Here is a 17,753-nt window from a genome sequence, read left to right as displayed (position 1 = left end):
TACTATCACCTGTTACCAATCAACCTGTTTACCTGTGGAATGTTCCAAACAGGTGTTTTTGGAGCGTTCTACAACTTTCCCAGTCTTTTGTTGCTCCTGTCCCAACTTGGGTGAAACGTGTTGCTGCATCAAATTCAGAATAAGCAGATATTTACAAAAACCAATGAAGCTGATGAGGTAAGAAATTAAATATATTTTCTTTGTACTGTTTTCAATTGAGTGTCAGAAAGGACTAGCAGGTGGTCACATTCTGTTTTATTGTTTGGCATGGGGGTTGTGTGTGATGTGATGCTGCCAGGTGTTGATCTTTTAGTAATTCTCTATAGCCAAATCATCTTTCATCAAAAGCTTTTTCTATATAAAGGGAGATAAGTAATGTATTAAACTGAACAGTTTACATGTGCTACTGGACGACTGTGTACTTTCAATATACTGGTTGGATGTGGGTGAATTATGGGAGCAATCACCTTTTCTAGTCTGTGAGCTAGAGCCTTACTTATGATTTTTATGTGTGTGTTGATGAGTGAAATGGGACAGTAGCTGGCTGGCAGAGTGGGGTCTTTGTTTCAAAAGAAGTTAGATTGTAGCAGCATTTCTCTTTGCTGGTAGTTTAGTTTTATTTCAGTTGTCAGTCTGTGAAAAAGTGTTGGTTGGGTGGTGTAATGTTTGTAGTTGGAGTAAATATTTAACCAGCTGCACCACGTCACCTAACAATCACACTTCTCACGATAAGACTGTGAGCGTGACATTGTTTTGATTGGCTCTGTTATTATTTTCTGATATTATTTGATTGGTTTAAGAAAATTCTGGACATAAATAAATTCTCTGAGACAATTCACTTTTCTATTCTTTTATATGTCTTTTTTGTGGTATTAGGTTAAAAAGTATGACTGAATGAAAATAAGGAAAACATACACTTGTGATAAATATATCCTGGCGAGTACAGTGTCATTAATTCAGTATTTAGGCTGCGTTATGCGTTTGTGTGTCATACAGTCACTCATCTACTACACATGCAAGTAAAACCATAACAGAGAGTTTTACATGTGCAGTAAGCCTCACCTGTGTCCTTGTTTTCCCAGGCTATGTTCAAAGTCCAGCCACACTGCTGTGATAATAATCAACCAGTATGCTGGTGTAACAATGGCTGTATTTTTCTGACCTGCTTGGCAGTGCCTTGCCGTGTGACAAATAAGTTAATGGGATATAAGTGGATCAGTGCAGACTGAGGTCTTTATTACGGTAGATGCAAAGAGCAAAGGTTTGAATAAGTAACCCAGCCAGAAATTAAGACCACAGAGGGCATGCTATAATCTATTTGGAAATCTAGGGTTTAAAGTCATATATTATGTGTGTTGGGACTAAATACCTTAAATGTTGACTGTTTTTAGGCAAAAATTTTAAAAAAATGTGCCACACTCTGATTTAAAAATTATTAAATAATTTACATATAAATATTCTCAGATGTGAATATTTGCTATTTGTCTTAATTGTCCATAGTTGTAAACTGAGCATCTTTGGGTTTGGACAGTTGGCCCGACAAACCAAGACAAAGAAGACGTCACCTTGAGCTCTGGGAGCTTGTGAAATTTTTCACTGTTTTTCTGTTATTTTATACATTAATAAAAGCAATAGTTAAGAAATTAATCAATACGATGGAAATAATCAATAGTTTCAACCCTGCTTTTCAACGTGCTTGTCAACATTTAGACCATAATATTGGGAGCTAAATTTGACAGAAAACATAATTAAACAGTCAAATTAATCAAAACAGTCAAATATAAAATGTGAAATGTTGCGATGATTTTTTTTTTGGGATGGTGGATGATAAGTTTTACACAGTCTGTTTCAGTAAAACCCCCTCTGATGGTGATGCTGTGCTGGGGGGAATTTGGACCTCCTGGCCAGAAGAAACCACAACAACAAAGCCACCTCCACATCCTTCCTGCTCAGGGATATTAAAGATTGACTGAATCTTGTCACGTAACCGCAAGTAACTGTCCCCTACAGATTGTGCGTGTGACCAGTGTGGAGGAAATCTGACGGACTTTCATCCCAAATCCATAAACAGGACGAGTCATGATAACCCGCTAACAGCACTTATAGGACTGTGTACCAACAATCAAAAAGATAGCCACGAAGGGCTCGTGTGAAGCGAATCTGATTGGTTGACCCACATTCTAAACGTCACCTGCAGGCTCCTATTGGTCGACAGGGATTTGTTTTGCACTCCTCAGACTTCCTCCTCTGCGTGTTTTCATAAACAAACCACATTTTTCTCCCGCCGGGGCCGCCGCACGGTCATACTGTCTGCCCGCCAGCATCGTCGGATTTCAGCTTCTGTTTTAGTGAAGGTCGTGGAGGGACTTTGAAAGCCGTTTCAGATTCAAAAGAGAGACGCGGGTAAACGGGCTCCGCTGCAACAACCACAGGCTGTCTGTGTTCGTCCTTATTGTCCGAGCCGCCAGCGCGTGGTCGACTGTTGGACCGAGCCGACTCACCGACCGCACACCTGCTTTAGTCGGGTGCTTTTCAGCTGTCAGTCGCATTGACCCGCTGTGTAGACTGTGAAGATCTTCAGAATTATCAGGTGAGCCGACATACATTGGAAAATATCCTGCAATGCGCATCTCAGCTGCTGTTAGCTTCTGTATGTTGTGACAGTGACGCTAGCCAGCTAGCTAACACGCAAGCTAGGTCCGAGCTAGTTTGTCACGTAGCTGACAGATGTAACTGTTAACAGGCCGTTTCAGGCCATGTGTGTCATTATTTAGCGACTGACAGACGGTCACCAGTGTTGGCCGGTGCACAAGTGGCGCAGCACACGATGCAGGGGCTTGAATTTGGGTTAACTGATTGTATCTAATGAAGCGAGGATTGTATGAGCAAACTATCATGGACCAGGAAGCAAGCTGGCAAACTGACCTAACCTGCCTGCCAGCATTATTTACAACGAATTTAGTTAATTTGTAACAATGCATGCTTTGTCAAATGTACCTTGAACATAGGTGCACAATATGAAGTTACTTGATCACAGCACATTGTTTACAAGGGCTGCAATGTAGTTACTTTCAGTATATATAAATCTGTCCAGGTATGGAAGCTCATTTATGGAAGGGAAAAAAAAAGATGAAATGTTGAAGTCATCATGGTCAATCATGATGCTATGACACTTGGTCAAATTTCAAAATCTAAAGTCTAAACTATGAGATATTGAGACCAAGGTCTGCTTTCCTAAGTCAAAATTGTGAAGTAGTGAGTAACATCTTTTATAATTTTGACTTAATGTTATTTCTAGCAATTTATCCCTTTCTCTTCTCCTGGTGGGAATGGACTCAGCAGTTTTTAATCAATCAGCTTGATCAGTAAATATTTAACTTTCAATTGAAATTACCTGATGCTAGAGTTTTGTCTTATGATGTCTTGCCTTCTCTTGATATTCACTTCACATAATTGTTTGTAATGAAATAAAGACAAGCCAGCAGAACACTTGTAAAGCTCTGAAAGCTAATAATTGTCTGAAATAGTAAATTTGATTGTCAAAGTGTGATGTGTGTCTGACAAGATAACCAGCCGATTACAGTTTCTTTATATTTAGGTCAAGTATGTTGGTGGAGGGGGGTTGCATGGTTTTGTTGTCATTATCAGATATATTAAAAGCTAATGGAAAACCTGTCTCTGTCAAACGTCCTCCACTTCCTCACAGCAACAGGTAAATATTATCAAAATCATAATGTTTAATTCAAATGTAAGTTTAACCAGTGGGTTTTTAGGAATCACTAACCTGTGCATGACAGCATACAACAATCCTACCTCCTCCTACCCTCTTCCTCCTCAGACATGGTGAAGCTGACAAAGGCCAAGACTTTCCAGGCTTACCTGGACTCCTGCCACCGTCGCTACAGCTGCGTGCACTGCCGCGCCCACCTGGCCAACCATGACGATCTTATCTCCAAGGTGAGTATGCTGCCACTCTTTGTTGGCATAAAGCAAATAATTGATCTGCCAAAGTGAGGAGACATTTTGGAAATATAAGATGGAAAAATGCTAATTAATATCATGTTGTGTTTGATCTGTGTGTCAAGTGGACATGCAGTGTTTTTTTTTTCTTCTTCTCTGATTTCATGTCTGTTCCATGTCTCCTAGTCTTTCCAAGGAAGTCAGGGCCGAGCCTATCTCTTTAACTCTGTGTGAGTATTCTTTTTTAAATATTACTATATGTTGGCACAATGAATGTACAGAAGTGGATATTATGACCTTTGGTGTCCAGACTTATTTTTAGCTCCATAACTTCTGAGCACATGGTTAAAAAGTGAATTCAGTGAGGGTTACAATGGATTTATATTCATTAGTTTTAAAAAACACTCTTCTTAAATGGTCCTTTGTGCTACGTTATCACATTTCAGGTAAGATTAGTGGCCTCTTAAGTGGGTCTCAGATAAAAAAAAAAAAAAAGTTGGCAAATCTTCGCTGTTCTTTGTTTTACCAGCATATAATTTCTAAAATAAGTCTAAGTTTTTCTCTGAAGACAAGTTCCCAGTATCAGACATGTTTGCACAAACGACATTGTCAACAGATAATTTGATTTGCTCTAGAGTGGACCTTGAAGTTGGGGGAGTTCACGTTGGTCACACTCCTCCTGGGTTAGTGGGTCAGAAATACACTGGCACTCTGTGAGTGCATTAAATAACTTTAGCACTTAATCTAACTCCATCAGCATTTCTTCAGTTTAAACCTTGATCTGTGAAGGTGGAGCTCTGTTCTAAATGGTTTCATGGAAAGACTTTTCCCTCAAAAGAAGTTATGGAGATACAGGAAAGTAGGTCCTTTACTGTTTAGGATCACAGTAGTCTCATGGTAAGGCTAGGAATCACTGATGCAGAAAGGAGCTGCTGTTTGACAACACTGTGTTTGTTTCCAGGGTGAACGTCGGCTGCGGCCCTGCAGAAGAGAGACTGCTGCTCACGGGACTTCACGCAGTAGCCGACATCTACTGTGAAAACTGTCACACCACACTGGGCTGGAAATATGTAAGTGTGTCTACCTGGCCTCTACCTAAACATTTTATGTCGTTGCATATGATTTTTTTTTTTCAAATCAAATCAAATCAAACTTTATTTATATAGCACTTTTCATCCATTTAAAATGCAACACAAAGTGCTTCACAAGATAAAAGAATACAACAACAGAGAGAATAAAAGCATAATATGACAGACAATATCCCACTTCCAGATATACACACAAACACTCACAAAACACACACACACATATACACACACATACACACACAGTGCTGAGACATGGCAGGGCACTGAGGAACCATGTGAGGAAACACCTATGGGAGCCATCCACACTGGGAAGCGCCACAGCCTGCGTCCACCGGGAGCGCCGCCACAGAGACCACCCAGACGCCTTGTGATTGCCTTGTGGAAATAGCACAGTGTTAGAGATGTGAAGCACACATACTCTTTCATTTTATTTTAGATGACATAAATGAAATAGTTTAACAGTTAAGTAAATTACTCATTTGGAGAATCTGCATATCTTTTTATTAAACTATTACTGAGTAGTCAATAATCTTGTTATACAGCTGACTTTACCATGATGTACTTTCTAGTAACTCTAATGCACCTCCCTTCTGCAGGAACAAGCTTTTGAGCTGAGTCAGAAGTATAAGGAGGGGAAGTTTATCATCGAGCTGTCCCACATGATAAAGGACAACGGCTGGGACTGAGAGGGAAATCTTCATCTTTCTTCATGACTTTTTTCAAAAGTTGCATCCCCTCGAATTAAAAGGGTTCCAGTGTAGCTTCCTCATCCCACGTACGAGCCATCGCTGTGCCACACTTTCACTTCGTACGGCTTTGTCAAGAATAGCATGTGATGCCTTATCTTTTTCTGTTCTTCATGTTTTTCCAGCGACCACAACAACACATTTGCTGATACTGCTATCCCATTTGCTAGTTGTGCTGGGACATGGACTGAATGAGTGCAGGGTTTGTGTGTGAACGACTGGGAGATGTAGTCACACAGGCACGTGTGCATGTTGGATTTGAAAGTGAGTGTTTGAGTGATGAAACCCTTATCAGTGACCACTAAACACACTGTGTGGGGGCGAGGCCACAACAAGTCAAATAATCTGACCTTGTTTCACATTGGATGCAGATATTTGGGTTCTCCCTCTGAGTTTAAGGTGCACATTTAGACATATCTGGCCCAAACTGAGGAACGTATTTAGGCCTATTTAACCCATAGATCATTTTTGAGTGATGCAAGGGTATGGGGATGCTTATAGCAGTGGGAGGGCTTGTTTTTTTTATCAGTGAAATTTGTATTTTTTTATGGTAAGATCAGTAACACTTGTTCATATTTTGCCAAAGGCAGTCAGGATGTGGAATTAGAGATGTTAAAGCCCGCAAAAAAATCTCCTGCAGAATTCTTAAATCTGGAGTATGAGTGTTTTCTGCTTGTAGGTATGCATTTTAGTGTATGTGTGTGTGCGAGCATGTGTGTGTGCACGCGCTCGCCCAGCGTGTGCTGAGATGTCCTAAGCTGGACGGTGGTGAGAAGCATTAGTCGGGTTCACATCTAGAGTTTTCACTGCACAGCTTGGATATCTTCACTTTTACTTCATGCTGATGAGATCTATCCTTCATGTGTTTGTGTTTAACCTAACACTGAGCCGCCCTTCCACATACATTTACTCAATCGTGTTAGAGCAAGGTGTGATTAGGATTATGTAGCATATTTATGGTGATTTTTAATGTCTGCTTATTTCATTAAAAGTGTATTATTTTAACCTAATCTTTCATTAAAATGCAGTGTCTGTAACCGCTGTAGTTCTGTTTTCTTTTCCTTGTGATATGTTATTTTATATATGTTACCTTGTCTTAGATTCCAACAACCATCTTTTCTTGAATTATTAAAGTAATGCAGATGAAATACAGAAAAAAAAATACAGTACAAAGACAGCATTCAAATCTGATCCCCATTTAAGAACTGATCATCCTCTACACCACTTTCAGACTTTACAGGATTATACTTGTTGATGCATATGATGTAATGGTGTTGTAATGAGCTGTTCTCAAGTTCACTGTTTCAGTTTGTAATTTATAATGAAGACATGTCATTGAAGCATGTCAGCAGAGCTCTCATTTATAAGGAGGAAGAAATCCAACAGGATGCCCTGACTGAGGGACCTGAAGTCAGCCAGCAGATGGTGATGTGGGAACTGTTGGATTATATGTATGGTACTCTGACGTACATTTTAACTTTAAAAGCTAAACATAACATTCATGATGGTAGGATTTATTGGTGGTCTGTTTCATTAGACTTTATTAGTTTTAAGTATGTGTGCCAAATGAACTGCCAACTATGTACTGGAAATACTATATATAGCAACATGCTAGATACCCTGCTGGTTATACAGTATTCGGCCAATGGAAACAGTTGAAGATGTGAAGATGATGTTTTTTTTAAAACCATTAAATTGAATTACCACATGAAGAATATACACAGTCAAACAAGACAAAATGAGTTCTGTGAGTGAAAGTTAGAGGGTACTGTATCAGTGGTACTATAGTAAAATTTCACAACATCTAGCACTGAGCGGGCTTGGCTCTTTACGGTTTATTGCATAGCAATACTAATTCTGTCTGTGTGTGTCTGGTAGGTTTGATTGATTAGTGGTTTATATAATTTTAATATTGTTAGACAATCCTAACAAACTATTTCCAAAGTAGAATTTAGCTGTGGCAGTCCTACAATAATAATTATTCATTTTTAAGCAATAAGTGAAAAAAGCAAATCCAGAGGTTTTTGGTTAATATGTTGATGTTTTCTCATATCCAGTCACGTCCACCAAACACTGCACACTAAAAATCAAGCTTTGCAGATAATAAAAAGGTGAATTTCATATCATAGACAAACAATAAAAATTGGCAAAAACACATATAATCTGTCCAATCGCTGACAGTTAGCTGCTAAAATCAGGCAGCAAAGCAAAATTAAGCTATTTCATGTATCCTCTCAAAATTGAAGTTAATACCTATCTTACTCTTACTGTAAAGAAATGATTGTTACACTTGAGAACAGGTCACATGAGTGACCAGAAAATGGAGAGGCTGCTGACAGTCATGTGTGTGCAGTTCACATTTTCAGCTGTCTGCTCTGCTTTCACTTCTCACGCCTGAAAAATGGCTATTGCATAAGATTGTATTGTAAGTACATTCTCATGACAGAACTGTACTAGTTAATGGCATTATGGAGTGACAAGCAGTGAGAAACTTTACACAAGTTGCACTGTGGGGTACTCATTCTATTTTTTATCATCTTTAATTCTCAATAATATGCTACAGCAAATAAAGAGTCTACTACACTGCATGGTACATGTCACCAAGTACTGTAGGAGATTTTTGTCCCCGGTGCACAGAAAATAAATGCTTGGGAAATGTCAGAGTATTGTCCTCTCTTGGGGCTTGGAACATAGTACACAACATCAACTGTAAAATAATCAAAGAAATGAACTGCAAGGCAAATCCCTCTTATTTAAGATGACAGTGAGTGTAATTAGTATTATGGTCAGGGAATAAATCTGCTGTAACTCAAACCTACAGAACAAATTAGTGTGGAAAAAAGTATTAATATACTGCAATGATGTGCATATGTTTTCTATTTAGAGTAAGTACACAGTATATTATGTGTACCTACAACAGCAATTCCACAAAGCAAGTATTCATTCATCATCTTGTGGAATGATAGTTTATTTTATAATGTATGCATTTATTTGCTTCTGGTTAGTCCTACATTCATGTACATGTTGTGAGGCTTTAGTGCCATGCTCCACTTCAACAGGACATATGGCTGCAGTGAAGATCAGAAATCAGCAGCAGGAAAGAATGAAAAGGCAGATGCCCTTCCTTAGCATGCAAACTGTCAGCAGTGTTGTGCTGTGCAGTAAACACATATCTAGTGTAACATTCTGGAGGATAAGTCTTGCTCTAATCCTACAGTGCAATTCTACTGATTGTTTTCTGAATGTATAAAAAGTCCTTGACCGACAAATCTATATGAGCGGAAAATGCAAATTGGACACAATCATTTTCAAACAGATGGATTATTAAAGGCTAAGACAGAGCACAACTTTGTTAGCCATTAAGACTGACTGAGGGATGCTTTGTGAGAAATGAGCATGTTAGGAAACTAAATCATGTAAAAGGTGGAAAATATGACCAAAATAAGCATGCAAAGGTTCTGTGGTGAATTGTGAGATAAAAAATGAAATGAATGAAACGTCCTTTAAACAGTGTCACCTTAACAAATGAAGCTCCAGGATGTGTCTCCAGGTTACTGAATCAAAACCGTATTATTCTGGGTTGAATCCAAAGGGAAGTCTAATGTTTTAAATTAACCTCTCCATGTTATTTAATTTTGACAACATGTACCAGTCACATATACTGCTGTGTAACTGGGAGGATAGATGTATGCTGCATGTGGACACTGTGTTACTGAGCTTTCCGGTCGCTTTTAGATTACTCTGTTAACTTGTTTTACTTCTAAATTAGAGCAAACACAGTGTTTATTGTTGATTTTACTATCAATTTGACACCTAATAATTAATACCAGTGAGTGAACCAGTAGCGAATACAAGCGTTTCAACTGCAGTCACTTGCAGCAGAACATACCACAACACACACTGTCCCAACTACTCATATCATATACTGGATATTACAAACTGCTTTAACGCATAATCGGCGTGAAAATTACTATAAAATAGGGACAATTTTAGCTATAGGTATTTTACCGTACAATAAACATCAAGGATTAGATATTTCAAGCCTGTTTGTGTCACGCACCCCTATGTCCACACAAATGGATCCTTCCGAGATGGTTGGTCACGTGACTTTTTCCGTTTCGCCATTTTCCTCTTCTACACCGGTGCTCTTGCTGGCAGCTACGTTGTCGACCCCTCGCAGTGTTTTGACCTGTCCAGAGCTGACGGTGGGAAAGGGGAAAACCCAAAAAGAAGATAGCCTGCCTCGTAGCTGTATCGCCCCGAGAAAAGTGCGAGAATGTCTTCTGAGGAGAGCCCCGAGTACTCGCCTTTCTTCGCTGTGATGGGAGCCTCTGCGGCCATGGTCTTCAGCGGTAACTACACCAGCTCCTTCATCTGACATTTCAGCCGTTGGCGTCATTATACCGCTAATGGGGAGTTAGCTTAGCCAGATGTTGAATTCTTGTGGCGATATTAAGGACGACAACACGGGGCTTTCTTAAAAGAGACGGTATTGGTGTTAGCTGAGTCGGTCACGGCTCATACACACCTGCCAGGGATGCGAGACAGAGGCGGGGGGAGGTTTGCGTCGACATCAAGCTGCTGACCACCAGCTCTGCACACTGCTAACATTACAGCTAGCCACCCCCTGTATGAGACATGTTCTATTATATTATATCACATCAAATCATATCTATAATGATGTTTCCTGGTAGCTGCAGGTTGGTGACGCAGACCCTCACCGGGGTGGCAGCTGCCCCGTCATGCCATCTCTTATCTGTCGTAATCAAGTCATTTTACAGTAGGATGGACCAGATCTTAATAAATTATAAAATAAATACGATTTTTGCCGAAATGGGAACCAGGGCATGTTTCCTATTGGTTGAAATGAACGGTATTACTGGAAGGCCAGCATCAAGGCCTAAATATCAGTGTGGGGAAATTAAAGGGAGAATCCATCCATTCATTCATGTACTGCCGCCTGTCATGTTTAGCATGCACTCGAGGATGGAGGCAGGATACACCCGGTCTGTCAAAAAAGAAATGACATTACACCTCCAAACAGAATATACATAGTCCTTTTACCGTGATTTTTGGGCAAGTCAATCGGGTGATGCCTATTCCTGCAGACACAGAAAACTGTCTCCATGATGTGGGAATCATTGATGATTTGATTGTGAAATCAAGTGAAGCTTTGTGGAGTTTGTCCATTGAGTGAGTGCAAGGGTTGGCTTTTATGTTTGAGATAGTAAAGCTAGGTATGCACAGATAAAACCTCTCCCAATACAATTCCAATGCTTAATCCCAAGGTGCCGTACTGAGTACAGACCTTTTGCCAGTGCTCTCTTTTTCCTATATTTAACATCTGTATAGCACACTGCACCAGCTGGCATGCCTGAATGAATGTCACTGATTGTGGAAACACTACGTTTTATCTTAACATTGACAAAAAACTGCATTTAAACTGGATTGGTCACATCCTGGCCTACAACTGGATCAGTGCATCTGTAATTTAATCTAAGTAAGTTTTATTTTTTATGTCAGGCAAAAGACTTCCTTGCACTTTTGTGCTGACGTGTCTTGCTACCTACGTCAGAGGTGTCTTGTTGTGTAGCAGATGTATACCAAAATGTTGAAGCTATCCTGCACAAACTGTGGTCTGCTTGAACTGTTATGTTTTGTCCATCCAGGTAGTGTAAAGACGACATTGCAGGCTGGAAAAATCTTTCAGTTTCTTCTCAAAATATTTCCTCTTTATCTCCATCATAATTTTGAAAAACTTCACTGATTTTTTTTTTTTTTTTTTTTTTTGGCTACATACTGTATCATAAATCAGATGGAAAATGCAGTTACTGTTGGTGTGTAGCACAGCACTGCCTGAATAAATGGCATTGACATCTAACCTGCACTAATGTCACAAATAGATAGAAGAATTAAATAGAAGTTTAATGAACTAAAAATATTATATTGATATTATATACTGATATTGGATTTGTGAGGCTGATACTAATGTTGTAGAGTTAAAAAAAACATTCTGTTCCTAATTTATTGGCCAGTATTTGTTTTTAAACATAAACAGCTTGGTTAATAAGAACGTGTTGAAAAATACACCTTTCTCTCTGGAAGAAACTATAATGGTGATGTCCTTTATAGTTGCATGAAACGGAAATGATGATGTTCTGTTTTAGAAAGGAAATAGGAAAGCTGATACTTGATAAACACTCAGGGTAACTTAATCTAGCATCTCGTAGCTGACATCTGTGTAAGGCTAAAGACCCACGGGACAGAAGTGTTCACCCCCATTCCAGTCTGTGGGATGTAAATGTACAGCCTTTCAAGGTACCGTGGGAAAATATGCACTGCAGAGTTGGCACACGATGCATTGAAAATGAGAAGATTGAGAAATAATGTTATACTTACATACAAATAAGAACTGCATCAGATATCAGTGGATAATTTTGAATTGAATTTTGTAGGATTCCTCTTTTGTATGGCCAGTGCTGGATGGCACAGAGCTGTTAAAATTGTTAGAGAAATGCTGTGTAGCTTATTTAAAAAATACACACCAATAATAGCTTGTAGTCTAAGAACATAGCCCTCAAATGTGTCAGCACACCCACAGCAGCAAGTGAGAAGTGGTGGATTGGTGTTGTATGATTTATGTATTAATTCAGGTCTTCATGATAAGCAGGTAGCATCCTGTATTCAGACTTGCTCAGTACTCGTTACCATCAAAGCCATGAATGACAATCAGTACCTGATCTGTGCAGATTTATGCTCTACAGGTAACGAAGAGTCGATCTGATCGCTGTCGATTATCCGTATTTCTTTTTCATTGAGCGTTAGTGCTGGTCAACCATCATTGCCCTGTGCACATTGATGTGTGAGGGTGAATCTCTGTAGGGGATGAAACGCCCCCCCCCCCAAAATGATATAGGCTGCTTGGTGAAAAAATGGTTAATGTGAGACAAGTGATTAACTGGCAGACATACAACTGGCTGTCTGACAAGCAGACCAGACAGTCATGAAAATAGTCCCTAGTGAAGTAATGAAGTTGCTGGATGATGTGGGGTAGCAAGGCTCCAGAGTGCAACCATTTGCCACTTTTGAAATAATTTTCAGACACGGTTTGTGAAAAACCTTAAAAATAGATGCACTAGTGTGATTTGCAAGTACGCCTCTTATTGTTGATGTTTCACTTAAATTTCTCCATTATTGCTGGGTGCAAGAGAACTGGCAGTCGAACATGTTTTGCTGTTTCATTTTGTCTGTCACATCCACGTCGATACGCCGTGTCTCAGATCCAGCATGTTAGGGGAGAGAATCAGAATCGATCATCTGGATAAATCTTACTGTCACGCAGCTCCATCTGAATCCAAATCTTGTCTGGTTTGAGTCATTTGTCAGGAATAGTTTGTAAGTGAATAGGTAACACTGACTGAACTGAACAGATGAATTAACAGAAATTCTCGTCTCTCTCACTCAGCATTAGGAGCAGCATATGGGACAGCGAAGAGCGGCACAGGCATCGCCGCCATGTCTGTGATGCGGCCAGAGCTCATCATGAAGTCCATCATCCCCGTGGTCATGGCTGGTATCATCGCCATCTACGGGCTGGTGGTGGCTGTGCTGATAGCAAACAACATCTCTGAGAGAGTCACCCTTTACAAGTAAGATGAACCTCTGTTACAGTTTTTACATTTACGTCAACTGTGTACATTCATAAACATATCACACAGTATCTGCTACATAGTAAACATGCTTATGAGTTAAAGCATGTGCATACACATAACTGCCAACCTCTTTAACTCACGAACACAACCTCAAAGACACATTATGGCCACCTGATGATTTTTAGGCCAGTATTCACTGGTCTCTGCCTATGTTTTCATCTGTTTTGGCAGGATCTCTGTTTTTTGATCTCCTCTTGTTTGACTTCCTTCTTCATGGCACAGTTGCTATGTCCACGTTTTGCTGGGTGGGTGGGAAACAGTTATCTCGTCAGAACTCATTTTCTGGAACAGTTTTAGTGTAGGGGTTTGGTAAACACAGTTAGATCCAACCATACAGACTATGTGGGCTAGAGGACCAAAGTAATTCTCAAAGGGTTTGGTACTTACACTTACATCAGCGATCTGGAGCTAAGCTAAATGAACAGAAAACAAACAAAAATGCACTGTTACTAAAATGTTACGGTGCCTTCCTCAGAGACACACACACAGAGTCTTGTGAGAGAGAAAGACAGGCAGTTGCTAGCAAGAGCTTATCACTTTAACAAACTCTCAGTGCAGCCACTTTGTTGAAGATTTTGTGGCTGCATGGTGGATTCAGATATTCTGTTGGAGAAAAGGAAAATGCTGAATCCATTTCTAATCAAACATAGTAAACAAGGAGGAGCGTTAACCAACACTGAGAGGAGCCTCCGTCAGACCCACTTACCCAGAAGATCTGTTTGATAAAAAATAATGTGTTACAACAAATTCATTGATATCCATTAAATTTGGAATATTTCCTTTCTGCATTGTTGAAATTTTGTTCATCCACCACATAATTAGACACTCTGTCTGATGACAAAATGTGTTTGAATCCTAAAACACAGAATTCAGAAAGAATTAAACATGAAAATTTCCTTGGGCTCTTTTTACAGGAAGAGAAAATAGGGAGTTTGAGGATTGTTTTAACATATGATATATGTATACATAAGAGATAACACAATTAACATAGGGACACAGGATTAGATCTTGGAAAATGTTTGTTTCGTGGTTGAAGTTCTACTGGAATTGAACAAGCAAAAATATGGGTCATAAAAGAAGCTTTAGTGGAGTACTGACTGACAGTTTGGCCATTAGATTGATTTGTTTTGGGGTAAAATTCATCTTAAAATAATATTCCTAAATTCTTTTGGTTATCAAATACTTCCCCTTTATAGGGGAAAAATCTACTTCTCTGTTGTCCATCTGTATACTCAGTATGTTTTAAACATTCATAGTGTATAATTGCAAATATGACTGAATGGATACTTTCTTCACTTCCTCTCATCAGGAGCTTCCTGCATCTCGGTGCTGGTCTGAGTGTGGGCCTGAGCGGTCTGGCGGCTGGGTTTGCCATTGGCATCGTGGGAGACGCTGGTGTGAGGGGCACCGCCCAGCAGCCCCGGCTTTTTGTGGGCATGATCCTGATCCTGATCTTTGCCGAGGTGCTGGGGCTTTACGGTCTTATCGTGGCCCTCATCCTATCTACAAAATAAGTGTCTGCATCAAACACCATCTCATTCATTCCACATCAAAGCAGCAAGAACAAATAGGAGATTTTCACCTACTTCCATTACACCCCGTGGGTCTGACAGGATGGGATGGCAACAGAAACATGTTGGCGGTCGACTTGACAGCTGTGTCCTCAATAGATGTGATCTGTCCATATTGTTTAAAGCCATCCGGTTGTGTCAGGTGTTGTGCGTACAGAACGGGCATGAAGATGTATTGGTTGTTGTGGGATGATGTGTGGACAGTCTGCTTGATTTGTTGTCTGATCTTAACCTGTACAGTGATCCAGAGTCCCTCCACCCCCTGTAAATGTAGTAACCAGTCTGTGCTGTGAGTATCAACGTTTATCCCTCTGCCCATTCCCCTCCTCTGATTTTTGTTTTTTGTTGGTGGTTTTGCTCATTCTCCGTTTTGAGACTGCTGAAGAATCGTGCACATTAGTGTTTTATTTTTTCATGTTCTTTTCTGGGACCATTTTTGAATCACAGTGGTGAGGAACTGACAAGACTTTTTTTTCACTATTTATGGAAAGTTATGAAAATTTTGACTTAATGAAATTGTCTAAATGGAATACTGTTTATTGAATACCCTATATACATCAAAATATATAAATTATCTGTGTATAGTTAGATTAATTGCACTGTGGGTAATTGTTCTAAGTGCTTGGAATTCCTCTGGATGTAGTGTGATTATTAATGGAGGATGTCCACATATTGACATGGAGTTGACAGTGTGTGTGCGTGTGTAAATGACCTGAGTGCGTAACGTGTGCAAGTCGATTTATGTTTAATATGACATTCTCAAACACTAGTATTGTTTACCTGTAGTGCTGCTGTCTTGATTTTTTGTTTGTTTTTTCTGTTTAAGGTGAGAGCTCACTGTTCAGCCATACCTGTCAGATTTCCGAATAAAACTCAACCTCCTCCAGAACATCATTGTTCAGTCTTTTTTGTCTGATATTAATGGGATGACCAAACTAACACTCCAACAACTTTTAGTCTTTTCAGCCTCAAGCGAGTGGCTGCAAATGGAAATTGGGTATTAAATGGTCAATTCACTTGGTGAATTAAATGTAGAGCAGAGAGAGTTGGGACGCTGTGTAAAATGCAAATAAAACAGAATTAAAGCATTTGCAAATAAACTATCCCAACTTGTTTGAAATGTGTTTCTGGCATCAAATTCAGAAGAAGCATATATTTACAAAAATCAGTGAAGGTGAAGGGGTACAACATTAAATATACTGTTTTGAATTGAGTTTAATATCAAAGGATTAGCAAGTTATCTCATTGTGTTTTACACAGAGTACTGACCTTTTTTTGAATCAGGGTTGTAGATTTGCAGGTTTGGACAAATTAATACTATGACCTGATGATGGTGCTGATGAAGTCAGAAGAACATAAAAGTTGCTACAGTTCAACCTGAGGTGGACATGAATGGCTCCTCCTTAAATTTACATTTTTAGCATTTACACAAGAGCGGTAAAGAGATTTTCTTTATCTTCAGTTATTTCCCTCATAATACAGTGTTCAGAGGTGAAGTTAAAAAGACATTTATGTAATTCTTCAATGTGTGATGTATGACTGCATAAAGTACTTTAATCATTGTTAGCTATGTGCAACTCTGAAAAACAGAACTTTCACAATAATGTCTTGATGCCTTTTGAGTCAGAAATGGCACTAATTTAACTTGGAAACACATGTAACATACTTTTTGCACACTCCTTACATTAATTCTAAAAAATGGGATTGGGAGTGAACCAATGACCCAGACATCTAGGTCAAGTAAACGCTGCACAAGCCTGATCTTCAGAAACAGAATCAGAAACAGAATTTGAAATGTCATTGAGGACAATATCAAGCTGAATTTTACTGATGTTCTGCACCTAAAAAAGAAATAGAAATTTGTGTGGTTCCTTAAATCCTTGAAGGCTCACTGACTGCTGATTGTAATAGTGGATTAACTCCAGGAGAACAGCACTAACCCATTGCAAAGCACAGTGTTCACCTTGTAATGTACCAAAATGAAATATAATTGGGAAAAGCATCATAGCTTTTACTCCATTACACTTATTTAACAGCCATGGTGTCTTGTTACTGTTCAGAGTAGGATTTTACATAAAAAAACAGATAAAAAATAATAAAATATGATGTAGTTTGATGATGTATATAGTTAAAGTTTGAGTAGCTCTGCCTTTAACCAACTGCAATATTAATAAGGCTTATATATAAATTCAAGTGGATATTTCTACTTTTGATACTTTGAAGGATATGTTTGCAATTTTTCAAGTCTATTAGAAAAAATTTGTCAGGTTCCCACGTGTATTCTGAAACAGGCTTTTCACGTCCAATGTGCCCATCGGGGACAAAATCCAGGATGCTCCTTCTGTGCAAAAATATACTCCAAATTTTACTTAAGTTAATATGAGGCTTTAACTGTCTTTAACTGTTAGATATATCCAGTGGTTATTTGTTACAATGACCAGGGAATCATTTTGGCAGTGTGAACAGGACGAGTGATTAAACCTGTTTAAACACGTGAACCAGAACCTGTTTTCGGTTGTGCTGGGACTACCTCTCTTCTCTCTCTGTACATATTCCATATGTATGGGCAATGATCCCCCTGCTGTCAGGGTATGTGGATATTCTTTAAGACACATCTGTTTGCCCATTCTCACCCTATAGTTTACCTATACTCCACCAGGACAGGTGCTTTATGCA

The 17,753-nt window shown here is 39.2% G+C and overlaps 2 protein-coding genes across 3 annotated transcripts; both read left to right on the top strand.

Annotated features, from left to right (window-relative positions):
* The first annotated feature begins 2,267 nt into the window (after nt 1-2,267).
* Nucleotides 2,268-6,831, top strand: ypel3 (yippee-like 3). 2 transcript variants are annotated; one of them, XM_041957085.1, is made up of 6 exons: nt 2,268-2,590; nt 3,707-3,712; nt 3,839-3,957; nt 4,147-4,190; nt 4,922-5,030; nt 5,645-6,831. In XM_041957085.1, the coding sequence occupies exons 3-6, from the start codon at nt 3,841-3,843 to the stop codon at nt 5,732-5,734; spliced, it is 360 nt and encodes a 119-aa protein (XP_041813019.1). In that variant the 5' UTR covers nt 2,268-2,590; nt 3,707-3,712; nt 3,839-3,840; the 3' UTR covers nt 5,735-6,831. The 2 variants fall into 2 exon arrangements, with proteins under 2 accessions (XP_041813019.1, XP_041813018.1); XM_041957084.1 differs by lacking the exon at nt 3,707-3,712.
* Nucleotides 6,832-9,919: 3,088 nt separating this feature from the next.
* On the top strand, nt 9,920-15,966 carry atp6v0ca (ATPase H+ transporting V0 subunit ca). Its single transcript, XM_041956695.1, has 3 exons — nt 9,920-10,146; nt 13,260-13,443; nt 14,816-15,966. The coding sequence occupies exons 1-3, from the start codon at nt 10,071-10,073 to the stop codon at nt 15,018-15,020; spliced, it is 465 nt and encodes a 154-aa protein (XP_041812629.1). The 5' UTR covers nt 9,920-10,070; the 3' UTR covers nt 15,021-15,966.
* Nucleotides 15,967-17,753: the final 1,787 nt, after the last annotated feature.

The sequence above is a fragment of the Chelmon rostratus genome, chromosome 17 (assembly GCF_017976325.1).
Source record: "Chelmon rostratus isolate fCheRos1 chromosome 17, fCheRos1.pri, whole genome shotgun sequence".
Lineage (NCBI taxonomy): Eukaryota > Metazoa > Chordata > Actinopteri > Chaetodontiformes > Chaetodontidae > Chelmon > Chelmon rostratus.
This window is presented reverse-complemented; position numbering and strand designations above follow the sequence as displayed.

What these genes read in the sequence shown, in the direction of transcription:
- ypel3 (XM_041957084.1), top strand. Translation starts at nt 3,841, where the DNA reads ATGGTGAAGCTGACAAAGGCCAAGACTTTCCAGGCTTACCTGGACTCC. An exon ending in ATGACGATCTTATCTCCAAG is followed by an intron (nt 3,958 to 4,146) that starts GTGAGTATGCTG and finishes CATGTCTCCTAG; the next exon opens with TCTTTCCAAGGAAGTCAGGG. An exon ending in GCCTATCTCTTTAACTCTGT is followed by an intron (nt 4,191 to 4,921) that starts GTGAGTATTCTT and finishes GTTTGTTTCCAG; the next exon opens with GGTGAACGTCGGCTGCGGCC.
- atp6v0ca (XM_041956695.1), top strand. Translation starts at nt 10,071, where the DNA reads ATGTCTTCTGAGGAGAGCCCCGAGTACTCGCCTTTCTTCGCTGTGATG. An exon ending in TGCGGCCATGGTCTTCAGCG is followed by an intron (nt 10,147 to 13,259) that starts GTAACTACACCA and finishes TCTCTCACTCAG; the next exon opens with CATTAGGAGCAGCATATGGG. An exon ending in GAGAGAGTCACCCTTTACAA is followed by an intron (nt 13,444 to 14,815) that starts GTAAGATGAACC and finishes TCCTCTCATCAG; the next exon opens with GAGCTTCCTGCATCTCGGTG.